The sequence below is a fragment of the Phodopus roborovskii genome, unplaced genomic scaffold (genome assembly GCF_943737965.1).
Source record: "Phodopus roborovskii unplaced genomic scaffold, PHOROB, whole genome shotgun sequence".
NCBI classification, from domain to species: domain Eukaryota; kingdom Metazoa; phylum Chordata; class Mammalia; order Rodentia; family Cricetidae; genus Phodopus; species Phodopus roborovskii.
In genome coordinates this window covers 3,707,956-3,727,806 of record NW_026125543.1, presented here as the reverse complement: position 1 = coordinate 3,727,806, position 19,851 = coordinate 3,707,956, and the positions used below count along the sequence as shown (strand labels likewise).

The 19,851-nt window shown below is 37.0% G+C and overlaps 1 protein-coding gene across 2 annotated transcripts in view; it reads right to left on the bottom strand.

The window, feature by feature from the left end:
- Positions 1–19,851, bottom strand: part of Rnf13 (ring finger protein 13) — a 90,787-nt gene that overhangs the window by 36,177 nt on the left and 34,759 nt on the right. For both annotated transcript variants that reach the window (XM_051176985.1, XM_051176984.1), the window contains exon 4: positions 9,660–9,785. In XM_051176985.1, coding sequence (XP_051032942.1) covers positions 9,660–9,785 — 126 coding nt within the window. The remainder of the gene's footprint in view (positions 1–9,659; positions 9,786–19,851) is intronic.

Sequence of the window (19,851 nt, the reverse complement as noted above, 5' to 3'; positions counted from 1 at the left end):
GATCCTAATTGGATGTTTTAGGTGAATGGGGAGCTGACATTGGGAGGACTATAGGATACTAGTCTATTTCCCCAGCTCTCTTTGCTTCCTGCCCACTGGCAATAAGCAGACTGTTTAGCCACATGCTCCCCACCAAAAGCAACAGAGCAAAGGAATCATGGACAGAATCCATTGAAAGTATGACGATGATGATGATGCATTTTCTCTTCATAGACTTCCTGTAACATGATTAATAAAAACCCAAAGACAGATATTCAGGTTCAAGCTTCAAGCTGAAGATCAGAAAAGCAAAGCAGCCAGCCAGTAGCTCTTACCTCATACTGAAAGGGTGATCTGGCTAGCTCCACAAATCCTCAGACTGCAATCCTAGACTGCTGTCTCTCCTCAACATGACTGGAGATGAAATCTTTTTAAAACTGACTTTGCTTCTTCCTTTTATACCTCTCAAATACTGAATTAAAGGCATGTGACCACAAATGCTAAGATCATCTTTGTGTGAGCTGTTTCTCTTTAGGACTGGATCAATTTTGTGTGTCTCTGGGGGCCGTTGAACTAACAGAGATTGTCTGCCTCTGGCTCTTGAGTCCTGGGATTAAAGGTGTGTGCCACCACTGCCTGGCTCTAGGGCTTGCTAGTATGGCTGCTGGGATTAAAGGTGTGTATCCATTGCCTGGTTCTATGACTTGTGGCTAACTTTGTTTTCTGTACCCTCAGGCAAGCTTTAATAAAACATAAATAATATACCATCACAACTGCCTATCTCAGATAGGTACCTTATAAGGCAACAGAGAAAGAAAACTAAACAGCACAATGAGATTTGCTGATGGATCAGGAGGAGGGTCAGGACCACCACCAGCACTTAGCATCTTACCAAGGTTGGAAAGGGAAACTGAAGTGAGAAAGACTTGAATGCATTAATATTAGGATCCTGTAGGAAAAACAAAACCTACTAAATAAACAACGTGTACCAAGAAGAAACATGTTAAAATACTGGGGTAAAGTAAATAGAAACTTAAGTGAAGAAAATATTATGGTACAAAACCTATGGCAGATGTTATGGCACTTAAATCTCTACAAAAGAGAAAATCTGATTTAATGGTAGTTAGAAGAGATTTTTCTTGCAGAGAAGACCATAATAACAAGCCAATAGCATACTAAAAACAAAATTAGAAACAGAAAGAGCTACTTGACTTGAAAAGAAGGGTGCCCCTGGAAGGCAGGACACCCAAGAACAGAATCTCATGACTATATAACCTGGCTTTGAGTGCTTCTCTTATTATTATCAATTTAGGGAAGTTCCACAATAATTAATATAATATGCCCAACTGAGAAGGTTGTTCTGAGAATCTAACAAGTTAATATGCATAAAGTTCTTAAAACAGTACTTATAAAGCTCCTAGCACATAGATAATGTGTTCTTGTTATGATTAATGCATGGTAATTCATTTTTATTATTACTGATAGAGTCAGAGGTTGAGGAGAGATAGGAATAAGACAATTAGGCCACTCAGAACAGCAGGCTTATAGTTTCAGCAAAAAAAGATTTTCAGCAAATAAATTCATTTATTAACTCAGTGTTTTAAATAAAACTAGCTATGTTTTTCAAGACAAACTTCAAAGAAAACATAATCCACATTTTTATCTTTCCTATCATTTTCAATCTCCTTTAACGTCTATATAGAGTTGAATATAATTTGTTACTCTCCCAAGAGACGAATAAACAAACATATATACACATCTATATTATAAACCTGCAAAAATCATAAAAGCATAACAGAGGTGGAAAAGAATCTTTTAAAGGTGCAGTTACTGTATTAGATAAACAAACTTAGAAACATTTTTGCTTGAATGCAAGCCAATATTTCATATTTAAAAGCTGTTATATGAAATATGATGCATAGACAATAATTTCAAAAGAGACAAATTTTAACAAGCAAGGGGGTGGGGAGGATCAGAAGCAGAAGACTACCTCAAGCAGGCAGACAGACAGACAGACAATATTCCATGTACATTATACATCCAACCCCAGAGCCTACAATGGCTTCAGACAACTGGCAAAGGATGTCTGATAAAAGGAATAGTTACTATAAATGTACTCTTTTCTAACTATAATGTTAGCACAATTCTTAAGTATAGGCTATTACTTCAACATGTTTTGTAAGGGAATCCAAAACCCAGAGTGACTCCAAAACTGAAAAACAAACATCATCTTTCTGATCAACACTTAGGCAATAGCAAAGAACTACAAAGGCGAGACCAAAAAACAAGATCTACACCAAGAAACACCACAAATGTCATAACTCCAGATTTCTAAATGCTAGAGAAAAAAAAAAAAAAAAACGCAAACATGAGCAACCAAGGGGCAAGTCAACATGCCCCTTCAGAAGCCGGCAACCCTATTGCAATATATCCCAAGGAAAGCAATTTAGTTCCAGCACAAGACAAGGACTTCAAAATAGCAATTGTGAGTGCATTCCAGAATCTTGAAGAGGATATAAATAAAGACCATAAGAACAGAGTGGAATGAAATTAAAAAAAAAAAATCAAGTTATGAAAGTAGAATTTAACATGGAAATACAAATTTTCAGTTCTTGAAGCTCAATCAAAGAAAATGTTCAATCTAAAAAAAATCCAGGCAAAGGTCCTGCATAGTGGCATACATTTTTAATTCCAACACTTAGGAGGCAGGCAAACCTGCCAGGTCTACCAAACGAGACCTTCAGGCAAGCCAAAGATATATATTGAGACCCTGTCTTTAGAGAAGGAAAGAAATAAAGGAATGAAAGAATAAAGGGGAAAAAGGAGGGAGGGAGGGAGGGAGGGAGGGAGGGAGGGACGGAGGGAGGGAGGCACAGAACATCCAGAAAGCTGGGACACTATGACAGACCAAACCTAGGAATAATATGTATAGAGGAAGGCCAAAGTAAAAGGGGGCAATCAAATTTCATTAGGCATTACAGGACGCCAAATTAGCAGAACCAGAAAAGAAACTCCCATGATACAGTAATCAAAACATTAAGTGTACAGAACAAAGAAAGGACATTAAAAGCTGTAAAAGAAAAAGAGCAAGTCACATATCAACTGAGATCCTGAAAGACAAAGTTCTATAAGCCCTGAAGACCACAGATTCCATCCCAGACTACTATACCCAGCAAAATTATAAATCACAATCGACGGAAAGAATAACATTTTATGATAAAAACAAATTTAAGCAACTTCTGTCCACTAATCCAACTCTACAAAACACACTAGAAGGAGAAGTTGAGTATGAAAAGAAGGTTAAAGGATCTATCTTTCTGCTCCTTCCAAGAAAACACATTTTACCATCAAGGACAGACGGCACCTTGGGTAAAGGGATTAGAAAAGGTATTCTAAACAAATGGAACCAATGAGCAAGCAGGTGTATCTGACAGAGTAGACTGCACACAAAAACTAATCATAAGAGATTTTAAAAAGGCACTATATACTCATTAAAGAAAAAAATCACCAAGAAAAAATTATAATTTTAAATATTTTTGCATCAAATACAACAGCTCCCAATTTCATAAAAGAAATACTACTACCCCTAAAACATTGATCCTAACACAGTGATAGTGTATAATTTCAATATTTCATTCTCACCAACAGACAAGTCAACCAAACTAAAAAAAGAAAAGACAAACCAAGGCCAAATGGGTTCAGGACAGAATTCTACCACACCTTCAAAGAATTCCAATACTCCTTAAATTAGGAGTATTCTACAAGACAGAGAAACAATGCCAAATTCTTTTTACAAAGCTACTATTATCCTGCTGTTGTTATTTTGCAGCAGAGCGGGGTGTTTAAGATGAAGTGCCACTATGCTGCCCTATTTGAAGGCAAACTGTTAAGTTTAGTCAGTCTTAACTGAGGAAGTTCCAAGAAACTACAGGTTCACAGCTGTCCCTGCCTGCAGTACTGTGAATATGAAACTTAAAGTTTCATGATAAAGGAATAATCCTGACTACCTACCTACATACATACATACATACACACACACACACACACACACACAAACACACACACACACACATATATATATTTATACATACATACATACATACATATATATATATATATATATATATAATTCTAGGAGAATATCTACTACACAGCTGCTTAAAATGCAACTAAGATAACTATTTATTCAGCTCTTATCCTACTGGATACAAGTCAGGAAAATAAAGTTCCCTTTGCTCTGTGGTTTTGTTCCCCTGCCAGAGCCCTAAAAGTTTTCTTCAATCATTGTACACAAAAATATTCCTCATATATATTGAAGTTTCCAAGCTTTGTCAAAAAAAGGGCACCAACTATGACTTGAACTTCTCCAGTTAGTCACGGTGAACAAGCAGGACTTCTCTCCTCAGTGAGTGCCAAATGTTAGCGCCTGCATGCTTCAACCCTCACTACTGGCACACTGCTAAGTCATCCATCTCCTTCTGCCCTCACCTTCTCTGCAGTAGACCTAAAACTAAGAACTAATCTCCTAGAAAAATAAAAATAGTTAGGCGGTGGTGGCGTATGCCTTTAATTCCAGCACTTGGCAGGGGCAAGTGGATCTCTGTGAGTTCGAGGCCAGCCTGGACTACAAAGTGAGTTCCAGGACAGCCAGGGCTACACAGAGAAACCTAGTCGGGGGTGGGGGCGTTGGTTACCATCATAATAATAAATAAATAAAAATAAAAGTTCATGAAAAGCCCCAAGAAATGCAGCCAGAAGCATATTCCCTTACTTGAGGTCATGTTTTCAGACTTGACCTTCTGCTAAGTGATATATCGCCCCTACTCTGTATGTTTTTGGAGGGTTAGTAATGAAGTAGATTTATCCTGCTAGAACATATTTTTGGTAGAACTGTTGAAGCTTCTTAAAGTTATTTATTCATTTTGTGAAATCCAGAAAGAAGCTGGGATCTACACAACTTTTAGAAAGTCACATGCTATATCCTGACACCATACTTTGAAGTCAGAACACAGCACATGAGCAAGACGTTTTAGATACATACACACACACACACACACACACACACACACACACACACACACACAAGAAGCCAAGCCCTTTCACAACCTGACATTTAGAATTCAGCAACTTCTCAGCTGAATTTTTTAAGTGAAAAAGCTGCCCAAACATTCAAGTGCTAGGATTGCAATCAAAGTTTTAAAATGGTATTCCTTAGGTTATTATGTATATTAAAATGCATATTAAAATTCAATTTCTATTCTAAGTTTATATTTATGTTACGTTTTGTGTGCTGACAAGATTCAAATTCCAACTAATCTTACTGTGTCTCAACCTAGCACAGCAAGCTGGAATTCCAACACACCACTGAACACACGGTTTCTGGAAGTTTGTTAACACAACCTAAAGGTATCTGTATTTCCTATCCGTGCACTAGGACAGTCTCAGATGGCAATGATTCCACTGTCCTTGACAAATAACAAATAACTGTGATAGAGCAATTATAATCAGAATGTTGGTTCTTAGTGCCAGCCAGTGATAGATCTTGAGTACAAATGTCCTTTAATGACTACTCATTGTTCTAGCATCCCAGACCCTCTATTTAAGGCTTAGTATCCAGATCTACATAATATATAAGCTCTAATGCTAAGAAGTTAAATTTAGAGAGAAAAAAAATCCATAGACTTTCAGGACAGCATCAAGCAAGAGGGGGGAAATATTGTTATTGGACAAAGAATAACTTTATCCACAAAAAAGTACAAGAGGACCAGCTGTAATGGCTCATGCCTTTAATTCCAGCACTCTAAAGGTAGAGGTAAGCAGATCTCTGAGAGTCCCAAGCTGGCCAGAGCTGTATAATGAGACAGAGTCTCAAAACAGAAGCAGAATATGCTTTGTTGTGGTTTTCCCTGGTCTGAAGAAATAATGTTTCTTTTCATAAGAGTTTCAAGCACAAGATAAAGGTGAAGGCAGGAGAGTCACTACAAGTCCAAGAGCAGCCTGGACTGCATAGCAAATGCCATGCCAGCAGGGCTACACAGTAAGACCTTACCTCAAGGAGAGGCGCTTGCTTCCAGGCCTGACAATGAGTTAACTCTCTAGAACCAACATGGTGCCAGATGAACTAACTCCTACAAGTTGTTCCCCAAGAAATCTTGGACCCATCCCTAATAAGCTTTAACAGGATGTTTTACTCCCATTGACAGCTTGGTGACATAAGTCATCTTTTTCTTAGGTTACATACTTTCTTCTTGCCTAAACATTATTATTATTATGAGGCATCAGAGTAATCTGAGTGTACTGTGGTTGAAGAATATGCAAAAAAGTTAGTTTTCTAACATTTGCTTAAGCTAATGCATTCATATAAAATTACAAATAGACATAGATGGACCACTATTGACTACTTGAAATATATTTATGTAAAATTTAGAAAAAGGTTCTGTATCTACATAGTAAATTGTTAGATTCTATATGTAATATAAAGTTGTATATAATAATCGATCTGGAAGCTCAGAAAAATACAGTAATCAAAGACTAACACTTATTCATCAGAAATTATCTGAGGTAAAATTACACTTGTTCCTCCAGAAACTAAGATGATTTTACCCTTCCTTAAATTGCTTTGATACGTGGTCCATACTTATTACTATTAGTAATAACCTGCATTTTCTTTATTACATGCTAATGAAACTAAACTGCCTTTTTTAATCAATAGCAGAATTTTACAAGTGATAGATACTGAGCCACTAAATCAATGTCCTTTATCAATAACTAAATTTCTTTAAAGCTATCACTTTTGCTGTCTTATTGTATTTGTCTAAAATGAAAAAAAAAAAATCATGCAATACCGACAGCTCACACTTATTGTCTGCATTTTACATTCACTGACAGGCATTTGGGATTCAAATGTATGTGACTTTTTTTCAGATTTTGATTATAATCATTTCTTCCCCTAAATTGATGCCCCTGTATTTAGCACAACTATGAAGAAGATAAAATCAGTAGAAATCACTGAGTTATTAAGTTATCCTTGAAGAAAAATTAATAGTTAAAAACATGCACAATCAACTAAAATTTCATCCACTAAGACTGTGTGTATATGATAAAATTTAATGTGGAAAAATGCTAACATCTTCCTTTCTAAAATGAAAATGGCTTAATTGAAACATTTCTACAAGTTTTCCACACTATATTCTTTTAGATTTAGTTTAATTTTTAAATATATGTATGTGTCTGTGTTTGGGGTATGTGTGTATGAGCAATGCTTCTCTCAGGCCAGAGGCATGGGATCTCCAGAAGCTAGAGTTACAGGCAGGTATGAGTTTTTCCGATGTGGGTGCTGCGAATCAAACCCAGGTCCCCTACAAGAGCCATATGTACTCTGACTGCCGAGACATCTCTCTAGCATCCCAAATATGTTGTCTAAGGATGCACTGTGCACAAAAGCAGAAAGCTGACTAGATTTAATGGCTTGATTTAATAGCCTTGATTAGTGACCCAGAGAGGGAGGATAAGGAAAAGTGAGGCCTCCAGAGGAAGTAGCATGTTTGTAACATAAATAATCACATAAATGAATGATAACAATCATCCTGGACATAAATCTTGGACTGAGAAAATTATGTAAACATAAAGGTGCTGTCAACATACCCACAAATGGAGAGGCTTCAAAAAGGTAGTGTGACTGCACACAAAATTAAAGGCAGCTGATGGAAAGCAGGGTACCTGTTAGAAACACTCAGATTCATGGCTGGGGTGCATTAAGGCACAGATATTAGACAGTAAGCTAAAAAGCCTGCCTGCCCTTCCCATCCTGACACATGAACACTTGTCTCCTGTCTCCATCTAACAAGAAAAGTTAAAACCAACATAACACCCTAGCTTCTTCTTACCAAAGACTGTACTGAGTAAGAAATTAATAAATGAGCCAACACCAATGGTTTAGTTTTAATTTCTTCATAGCAAAAATTAATGTGTTGTTATATCATATTTTGGTTGTGACAATATGTACTAAGTTTACTTCTGGGTCAAATATTGAACTGGTTTAAGTTAAAACTACATAAATAACTCAGAAGAGGCAATCCAGATTTGACTCACACACTAACTGGTTTCTCACAAAAGAGAACTAAGAGTCTAAATTTGGAACTAATGTACAATAGCAATGAGGCTTATCCTGACCAAAGTTCTTGCATTTTCAGGTTCCTTTACAATTATTATCTTATTCTTTCAATGAGTTTTTTACAGAGGTATCATTTCTTCCATGTAATGAAAGTTAAGAGTCAAAGTTCAGAATGGCTTTTCTTATTGAACAGACCAAGTATGATCAAACTATGTAAAATATATTAAAATAATACCCCGTGTCTACTCTGTGAGAGTTTTGAGTGTGTCTAGTTATAACATCGAGATTTTGTTTCACACAGGCTCAACAAAATTATTCTCCCAGTTGATCCACAACAGACTGAAACTACACCTAAGCACACCACTGGTAACAGAGCTATAAGTGAAATCAATGGCCACTCTTTGCTCCAAGATCCCAACTGGATCCAGTAGACCAAACAATATGGAACTCTATCACAGTACTGAGCTCTGTGCATTCAGGAGCCCTGGAGGCTGACTAAGCTACCTTCAAATAACCAACTGACTAACTGTAGCCACTTAAGCAGCTTCCTTTGCCTCACTTCCCTTTATTATGGCTGACTGATAGTGGCGCTGGGTAGCATTCTCAGAATCAGCTGTAACTCCGAAGGTAAGAGGAGACCACGTGAAAATACATAGATTAGCAGAAATGGGTTAATACTTAAGACAGAGCTAGCCCATAAGAAACTAGTACCTGGCCAACAGCATTATATCAAATACAGAGTCTCGGTGTGTTAACTGGGGCTGGCGCGGCGGCAAGACAAGACCAGCGGTGGGCGAAAAAACCATACTCCTTACAGTCCCTGACTCACATATCACATTTTTGTTCTACTTTGCTCAAATTAACTCTAGCTGACAAAATTGGCCTAAGAAAATTTCCTTTTAATAATAGTGAGAACAAGATGTACTGCTGTGTACCTTTAACCCCAGCATTCAAAAGGCAGAGGCAGATGGATCCCTGTGAGCTTGAGGCCGGCTAGTCTATATAGAGAGTTCCAGAACAGTCAAGGCTATATAGAGAAATCATGTTGTATCTTATCATTATTGTTAAATAATAAATACAAAAGAGAGAAATTCTATGTGAGCTCTGCTTTACTATCTGAAATGTCAGCTTTCCCCCCCCCCCACCCCATTGTAGGGAGACAAAGCCCAATACAGGGATAGACTAAGTGTACAAAAGAGATCTCCATGTCAGTGTTTATAAAGGTAAAGGATAAGCATTTTGTCTGCACTGTAAAAGTTAACTAAAACTAAGCCTCCTAAAATGGACAATATCTTCCTTTTCCCTTTTTCCACCAGCCACTAAATGGTTGAAATGCCTAAAGTTTACTTTGTAACAAATGAGACTTAAATAAAAATTCTCCCTAATCTTCTTTTCAATGTTTGCTTGGTTTTTTTGTTTTTTTTTTTTTTAATTTTATTTCCTTGGACTGGCTTCATTCTTATTTTAATCTGAATAATATCATACACTGACTTTAATCTTTCCTAAAAGGGGAAGAATTTAAATTAGATAACTAAAAAAAATTAAGCTATCATAAAGAAAATATTACCTTTATATCAAAATTACAATCAAGTCTTCTAATCAATACGATGAACGTGCTGGATGAGTTGTCTTTCAGTGGTGGAGGCACTATGGGTTCACAAGCATTCTCTGGTTTCGAGTTAATCAAAAAACCCTGAAAAGGAATCAATAGTAAGTCATTTCTGTTTCACTCAATAGGTCAATTAGCTTACCCCTACAGATGGCATAGTCTCCTATGCTTTACACTATTCTGTGTGTACTTTCTGGAAGCTATAGTAGTTCACAATCCCAGAACTTTTAAGGTATAATCTGGGTTCATAACCATTTCATTTTTAATATGTTCAACTTTTCAAAACATTAACATTTTTAGGATAACACATAAGATAATTACACCAAAGATAGACACTCCTAACATGTTGGTACTATTTCCAACAATAACATTTCTAAACAAGAAATTTTTAAAGTTACCTTTTATTTTTTACATTAACAAACAAGAAAAAGGCACACATTACACTATAAATATATTCCCTATATCAGTGTTCTCCTGAGTATATAGGCATATGTACAAATACGTCAATTTCTTTTTTTGTTGTTTTTGTTTTGTTTTTGGAGACAGGGTTTCTCTGTGTAGCCTTGGCTGTCCTGGAACTCACTCTGTAGATCAGGCTGGTCTTGAACTCAGAGATCTACCTGACTCTGCTTCCTGAGTGTAAGGATTAAAGGTGTGCAGCACCACCACCCAGCTTTTTATATTGCTTTTACTAGTTAAACAAAAATTAAGCTCATGAATAAGGTAAATATTTTTAAAGTCATACTATATAAACATGAGAGAAAAATTATGCATTCGTTTAAAATGAAGAAATAACAATGAAATTTCTTCAGCTGTATAGAAAAGCAAAATCCTGATATTTTCAGGATGATATTATATTAAGCAAAATAAGACAGACCTCAGAAATAGTCCATATTTTTTTCCTCATATGTGGAATAGAGAACAGACAGACAGACAGACAGACAGACAGACAGACAGACACAGACACACACACACACATACACGGAGAAGGGGGGATAAAAACAGTAAGAGGACCACGATGGAGGGAAAAAGAAATGTGACAGGTTGGAAGAAGGAGAAAGAGAGGGTAATGAAATATGCATGACATGAACACAGAAGGAAAGACTACTTGGGAGACAGAAAGAGGACAGGCAAGAAGATATCAGCAGAGATGGGAATCATATATATATATATATATATATATATATATATATATATATATGAAAATATATATATATATAAATAAAAATGAAATCCATCAATGTATATATGAACTAAACAATATTTTAATTTAATTAATATTGCACAGGGGTTAACAAGATAACTATTTAAAAATTTAAGGAGAAAACAGGAATCGCTTTCCCTAAAATACACAATGGTCTAACATTATTGTATTAATTTGGAAAGCTATATTAACAAACTTAAATACAAAAACCACATGATCTAGACATAGTGAATTATCAAACTCATTTTTGAAAAGAAATAAGCAAATGAAGCTATGACATGATATCTTTGTAGTTCTGCATGGTGTCAGGATTTGTCCCATAAACTAATTCTTAGGATTTAGGGATCTCTTCTGCCTTAATCTGTATTGCTTGGCTTATGATAAAACAGTGCTTGCACTTGCTTCAGGAATGGAAAGTATCAATCCTTCATTCACCCACAGAATAGTTCTCTTGACTACTTACAACACTTGGTTTTGAATGTCAGAGAAACAGAATTGTGGCCATTTTCAGAATGGCTATTTGCTTTAGATATGTTTATACCCTGAATCTTCTTCTGGATCCCTTTCTGCACACACTTTAATCTAAATCATGAGGCAGTAATTTCTTCTCAACTCACTTATGACAGCAACTAAACTCAGAATATACTAAGAAGGCACAGAACTCAAGAGAAGACCTATAGTTCAGAGCTCCAGGAAAGCCTGGATCCCAACTACTCAGGGGTTTGAAGGGACCAGGAAAAAAAAAAAAAAAAAAAAAAAAACAGAAAAAATGAAAACAGAAAAAAAAAAGTTTACTTGTAAATCTTTTATATATGAATCTAGTATACAGCATACAGCACGTAATTTTTGTTTTGGTTTGGTTTGGTTTGGTTTGGTTTGGTTTGGTTTGGTTGGGTTTCTCGAGACAGGGTTTCTCTGTATTGCTTTGGAGCCTGTCCTAGAACTAGCTCTTTAGACCAGGCTGGCCTCAAACTCACAGAGATCTGCCTGCCCCTGTCTCCCAAGTGCTGGGACTAAAGGCATACACCATCAATGCCTGGCAGCATTTAATATTTTTAACACAAGAAATATATAAAGCTCAAAAAACACATACACTAAAAGTCCTTTAAATAATTTTTTTGCTTTAAGTTATCTGGCATGTCTTAAGTTATTAAATGTCATCTTCCCTATGGGTTATACTGAAGAGAATAACTTGCTAAAATAGCTTACTATTGCTAGCCTCAAATATGAGCTCCTTAAAATTAAATGCAAATTGAGTCTGTTTCATCCACAAAGCCTACCAGAAGCAGAGTGATCTTGGTCAACTGGGCAGAACTATCTGGCCCCTAAAAGAGGAATGGTCAAGAAGGTGCACCATCAGCCAGATCCCATGCTTAGTACCAGTCTCCAGGTCCAACCTCTCCTCATTAAATGAATGTTTCCTCTTGTCTAAGGGTCTTCTCTCACCTTGCTTCTAACAGGAATACTTTAGAGAGCTACTTACCATGTAGGAAGCCTAAGAAACGGCTAAGACCTAAGAAATGTGATGCCCATTTTCACCTCGTTGTTATTTTAATCTTCTGATAAGTAAATGAGGATGTAGAAAATAATAGTGACATCCCAAAATCAAATATATAATTAAGTGCATAATACAATGTAGTTATAATATATGCATATGCTATAACAGCTTTTAGTACTATGATATTCATAAAATGAAATGCATAAATGTCTTTTAATCTGATGAGCTATCCCATACTGAACACATCTGTATCAGAAAATAAAACATTAACCACTTCAGAAGCTTCCTCAACCCTACCAGGATTTCCATTAGGACTTTCAACAGCTTATATTTGGTTTTGCCTAATTTTACATTTGACACAAACAGAAATATACAATACAGTAAATGCTTTTGTAGACTACTTTCTGTACAGTACTTCTGAAATTTACCCTACTGTTAAATGGGTGTGTGTGTATCACTTTCATTTCTACTTAGTACTCAAATGTGAAATATAGCACAAGCTATTCCACTGGTTGGTGAATTCTGAGTAGTTTCTACTGAGCTCAGGGAACCTAGGAAGAATTGTAGGAACCAAATGGGTCAAGGACAACAGGAGAACACACCTCATAGAATCACTCAAGCACCCCTACCCAAGTAGGGAAAAGGAGAGATGTTATATTAGCACCGTTCACAGCTTTCCTTAACTCTAGTTCCAGGGTATCTGACACCATCTTCTAGCCTCCATGGGCACTACACATATATGCAGGCTAAACACCCACATACATAAAAATAACTTTAAAAATTAATTACACGTTACCAAAAGAGGAACTGGTAGTATAAAAGCACACCATCTACAAACCCTGTCATATAACTTTTACTTTATTTCAGTACTTTCATTCCAATTAACAAGGAGAAAAAAATATTGTTTTTAAGAGAAGATTTCTCACCCTGCCAAGGAAACATGGAAAGGGGCCAGCTGCTTTGAGCTCAAAGACTAGACCCTCAACAGTACTTCGAGCAAAGTCTAACCCATCAATAATCCCAGCCCCCACTGAGATTAGAGAGCCTCAGAGAAGCCATTCAGAAAGCCTGTCAGCTTCTGAGGGCAGAGGTCAGTGTTCCACAAGACGCTGGCACCTCACATGCAACCAAAGATGCTAGAAAAGCACCTGTCCACTTCTGAGATTAGAGGCCATCACTCAAGCAGACCACAGGACCCTACAATCTGCTGAGGAACAGTGCAGAGTCTGCCCACTTTTGAGATTAGAGGCCATCACTCAAGAAGACCACAGGACCCTACAATCTGCTGAGAACAGTGCAGAGAGTCTGCCCACGACAGGAGTCAGCCAGAGCACCAACTGACTTTGGCAGCCCATCTCTTGCTGCTTACCATGCAAAAAGCATAGCCTGTCTGTCAGGTGGCCCCCATCCCACCTTAGCACCCCAGTACCATATGCATTGCTGAGGTCACACTGACCACAACAATCCCCAGTCTGCACAAAGCATCCCCTAGTAAAGTCAGAGGCTATGTACCACCTAGCCACCCAAACATCAGTATCATTTTACCCCCATAAATGAACTCCAAGCATCATATAGCCAACTAACTAATAAATAAATAACTATGAATAAATTATTAAGCCCTAGTAATACCAAGCATAGGAACACTGACTAAAGTCAAGTGGGCCAGAGACTCCTACCAAAAAACTCAACCAACGACCCAACTCCAGATGTACAAGCCATAACACACACACCAAAAAAAAAAAAAAAAGGAGGCAAAAAATCAAGACAATAGTACCAAAATTATCCCTAAAAGCACTAGCCCTACAGCAATGGTCCCCAGTGAGACACACTCAGACAAAATTCCAGACAGAGAATTCAAAGAAACAATGTAAATATGCTTGATAAATCCAAAGAAGCCATGAGTAACATTAAGAATGAACTTTAAATGCGTAAGAGTAAACCGCTGAATGAATTCTATGACATAAACAGATTAATGAATTCAGGATGTCAATTCAGGACACAAAAGAAGACCAAAACACTGAAGAAAACACAAACTGAAATAAAGCTAGAAATGAGAAATGCAGTGAGATAAAAAGCTGAGTTGAAGGGAAAGCCTCACCAACAGATCATGTGAATGACATGACACTGTATCTGAAGACAAGATATAGGAGTTGGATATTCAGTGAAAAAAAATGATAAAGTTTTAAAGGTGCTAAGCAAAACATGCAAAATCATTAGGACACCACAAAAAATCTACATATTATGGGCACAGAAGAATTCTATGCTAAAGGCACAGGATTTTTTTTTTCTTTTTTTAATTATAAAAGAAGCTGGGCACACACCTTTAATCCCTGCACTCAGGAGGCAGAAGCAGGTGGACCTCTGAGTTCCAGGCAAGCCTGGTCTACAAAGAGATTTCCAAGACATTCAAGGCAACACAGAGAAGAACAAAAAAAGAAATACATACATATATGGATGTAAAGGGATGGCTCAGTGGTTAAGAGCACATATTGCTCTTGCAGAGGACCCAAGTTCAGTACCTAATACCTACACCAAGTGGCTCACAACCACCTGTAACTCCAGCTCCAGAGAGGTCCAACACTTCTAGTCTCCCAGGGTACTTGCACTTACATGCACATACCCATACATAACTGAAAATAATAAAGATCATTAACATTTGAAATTGTAGAAGAAAATTTTCTGCATCTAGAGAAAAGGAAGGCCATGTAGAGACAAGAGGCACATAAAACTGAAAGCAGAACCAGAAAGGAAGCTCTCTCCTTCATATTGCAGTCAAAGCACTAAATACATATGATAAGGAAAGGACACTGAAAGCTGTAGGAGAAGAGGTTCAGGGCATATACAGTGGCAGGCCCGTCACACTAACATCTGACTTTTTAGTCAAAGCTCTAACACTCAAGAGTTTGAAAGAGTATTTCTTGTTCTGGAAGACTGTATCTACCAACCCTGATTGCTGTACTCAACAAAATTATCCATCATGATTGAAATGGAAATTAAACCTTTTTGTAATTAAAAAAGTTTTTAGACTAAAATAATTTATGACTACAACGCCCACTCTATAGAGAACACTGAAAAGAAAATTGGATGCTGAAAAGGATAAACAAATTTAAGAAGCTACAGAAAAAAAGAAGTCTAAGAAAACACCAAACACTGAACAGCTATCATTATCAACAACAACAACAAAAACAAGACAAGAATTAAAACACACTTTTAGATAATAATTATGAATAGTAATGGTCTTAACTGTTCGAGCAAAAGACACTTATTAGGAACTCTTTTGCAGAGAGATAGCTTTCAGACTCCCTTACAAAGATTCTCTTATTATCATTGGTATGCCAGAAATCACAAGAAATGTATGTTTTGTAAATATATGATTTTATTCAATGCTGTAAAAGTATTCATGAACAATTGTGATTCCAGTTATAGTCCCTCTAATATCAAATGCCTGTGGGAAGCCCTGCACGTTTAGCCTACGTGACACATTCAATACTTAAAACAGAAATAAACTAAGCAAGGCATCACAGTAAACACAAAAGCCAGGGTTAACAGCAATCTACTTCCTTATATTCAATATTCTTGAGATCTTGGGAACATTATTCTCAACTTTCTATACACACACACACACAGTGACCATTTACTACTCTTTAACTTACTACAAATAAATAAGTTAAATTTTTGAACATCTACCATAAGGCAAGCATATGGCAGAAAGTCCAAGTATGGTGAGGTAAAGATTACACCCTTGAGACACTTACATCCTATGCCAGGAGATCTACATCAGAAACCGTGAGGTATTGTTTCCAGAATCCCAAGTAGACAGCAAATCTATAAATATCCAAGACTCTTAAATGGCATAGTTGGTATGCAGAATGTAGGCATAGTCTAGGTTTACTCAAACATGATGCAAATGCAACAGAAATATCTGTTAAATATCAGACTTTAATTATCAGGATGGGCATCCAAGTGCTTTATCTAACACTGATCCATCTCACTGGCCCAGATACTATTTCTGCAAGTGTTTGATCCATGTATCTTAGTCACTGTTCTACTGCTATAAAGACACCATGGCCAAGGCAACTATAATAAAAGAAGGCATCTATTTGGTGGCTTGCTTACAGTTTCAGAGGGTAGTCCATGATCATCATGGGGGAAGAGGGGACAAGCAGGAGCAGTAGTTAAGAGCTACATTTTTGTCCATTGACAGAAGAGGAGAAACACTAGGCTTGGAGTGATACCTCCTCCAACAACAGCATACCTCCCAATCTTTCCAAAGAGCTCACCAACTGTGAACTAAGCAAGCAAATATGAACTCATGGGAGCATTCTCATTCAAAGTGTACATGGTTACTTGACTCCATATGCAAAACTCATGGATATTGATACAAAGGGCCATTTATAGCAGAAAGATATTAGAAAAAAGCTTCTGTCCCGGGGTTGGAGAGATGGCTCAGCAGCTAAGAACATTTGTGGCTCTTGCAGAAGACCTGGGTTTGGTTCCCAGAACCCACAGGGCAGCATACAACTATGTTTTAATTCAAATTCTATGGGATCTGATGCCCTCTTCTGGCCTCCACGGGCACTGCACACATATGATGTACATACATACATACATTCATACACATAAAACAAAAATTAATACCTACAAAGTAATGTTCCCCTTACAAGTTTTAAGTTTATAAATTTAGTAGTTTATAAATAATGAATATAGCTTTTATATCCACTAATGTTGGTAAGATTGCTCCAATAGAACTGTGAGGAAACTACTTTCAGAAGCTGACAACTGTTTTAAGTGTGTAGTTAAATTATAAATGAAGAAGTATGAGGACTGGAGAGATGGCTCAGTGGGGAACATGCTTGCTGTGAGAGCATAGGGACCTGAGCTCAGATCTCTAGCATCCAGGTGTGATGGTTGGTTTTTCTCAACTTCACACAAACCTAGACATATCTGGGAAGGGGGAATCTCAACCAAGAAATTGCCTTTATCAGAGTCTCATGAACAAGTCTGTGGGATAAGTTTCTTAATTAATGATTGATGTGGGAGGACCCAGCCCTTTGTGGGTAATGTCATTCTTGGACAGGTGATCCTGCATTGTATAAACAAACTGAGCAAGCCATGAAGAGCAAACCAGTAAGCAATGTCCTGCCATGACCTATATTCCAGCTCCTGCCTCCAGGAGCTGCCTTTAGTCCCTGTCTTGACTTGGGCGTGTCAGCCAAATAAACCCTTTCTTCCCAGGTTGCTTTTTTGGCCACAGTGTTTCGCAACAATTAAAAGCAAACTAGTATACTATGTAAAAACCAGATGTGGCAGCACAAATCTATAACCCCAGAACTTGGGGTAGAGGGGCTATATAAACCAGAGGATCCCAAGAAATCACTTGACAGCAAAAACAGGCTCCAGGTTCAGTGGGAGACATGTCTCAAAAAATAAGTTGGTTAGTAGAGCACTGGCTGTTCTTCCAGAGGACTAGGGTTCAATTCCCAGCATGGCAGCTCACAACTGCCTGCAACTCCAATCCCAAAGGATCTGATAATCCACTTCTGGCCTCCTTGGGTACGATATTCAAGTGGTGTACAGACATACATGCAGGTGAAAGACAAAATGTAATTTTAAAAAATTACACAAAACATAGTTTAAAAAGAAAAATATCATGAGGATTCTGCTTCTTGAACTTTCACAATTAATTTTTGTAATAACATGAGGAAAAGCTTCATGACAATGTATTCATGGATATGATAATAACAACACAAACAAGACTAAAAAACTGAATATGGGCTCCATGAAAATTAAAAGGTCTCATTCACTGAAGGGACTGATTAAGAGTGAAAAAAAAACAACCCACAGAATGAGATAAATATTTTGTAGTTGTATCTGATTTCCCCCTGTAGGCAATGGATTTAAAAAAAAAAAAAAATCTGTCAGAATATCTGCTACAAATAACCTTTATTTTACATAGTGGAAGAGGAATATCAATATAATATGGGTGTTAAGAATTAAAGGAACTGAAGCTGGAAAGATGGCTCAGTGGTTAAGAGCACTTACTGCTCTTCTAGAGGACCAGAGTTTGAGTTCCAGCACCCACACAGCAGCTCACAACTGTCTATGCCTCTAATTCCAGGGAACACAACAACCTCTTCTGATCTGTGTGGGTACCAAGCACACACGTGTCATAAAAGACAAGTATGCAGGCAAATCCCATACACATAAAATAAATAAGTAAATAAAATAAATTAAAACTCTTTAGAACAAGCCTTTAAGACAAGTAAGTTCTGAGGTGACTCCCTCTCACCCCTTAGGCTGGACAGTTCAAATTCCTCAGCTATCAGAGGAATAAAAATTGAACATAATCCATGCTGTCAAGGGTATGGTGAGAAGTATATTATCATATACTACTAGTGGGAATAAATTGTTTGGTATTATCTGTGAGATTTTAAAATGTATATACTCATTCTATTTCAAAGTCTTTAAAGATATAGCTGAACTTGGAATCAGAAACTAAAATAAGATCTACAACACAACTCCTGTACCTTAGGTTCAGTAAATACCTCAGCAAAGGGGGCAGAGGCCCAGGAAATCTTCTGTGAGATTGTATCAACTAGAAATGACAGAAGCTTCACTCTTGATATCTCAACAATATGGCTACTTAAGCAAGACTTGAAGAAGTATAACACCATTAGATATGTTAGCATAGCATTTAACAGGTCCTGTGCATAGGCAAAGAACTACAGGTAACTCTAATAGAGCAGAAGAAAGAGCCATCCACAGGAATGAGCCTTCTGATTGGTTATCCAATATAAGTAATCAGCCCTGAAATCATATGTATATACAGATGACACCAAACATATTCAACTGGTTGTACTCATAAATGTAGGCATTTGTATAGACATGCCACTGTAATAACAAAGAAAAAGAGGAAAAGAAACCAGAATATCATGTAATAGAAAACAGCTATGATCACTTATAACACAACACTCACAAGACAAACTATTTATAGGTACTGCTATGGAAAGATCTACAAGACATAGGAAAAGTGGGAAAATTAAACTGCAAAGTAATTAGTAAAGTAGGTTTCTGTCGTGCATGGTCCACAAATATTCTAAAACCCCTCTCCCTACATGATAATTATCATCTTCTCAAAACAGACTAAAAGTAACAACAAAAATGCTACATAATATTCTCCAGCATTCCTGTCTGGTAAATAAGTGGTTAATAACTATATGGCCTACAGTCTGTTAATCAACAGAAATGACCACATGAGCAGACTTTGACAATAATATGTATGTGTGTGTGTGTGTGTGTGTGTGTGTCTTTAAGTAGCTTAAGTCACAGCAGCAGCAGAATATTCTTAGTTAAGACTGCATAGGTATTCTGATGTAGTTTGAGTTTTTAATAGCTGCATTTCCTGGTTTGTTTTAACTGTCAACTTAACATAGCCAACAGTCACCTGA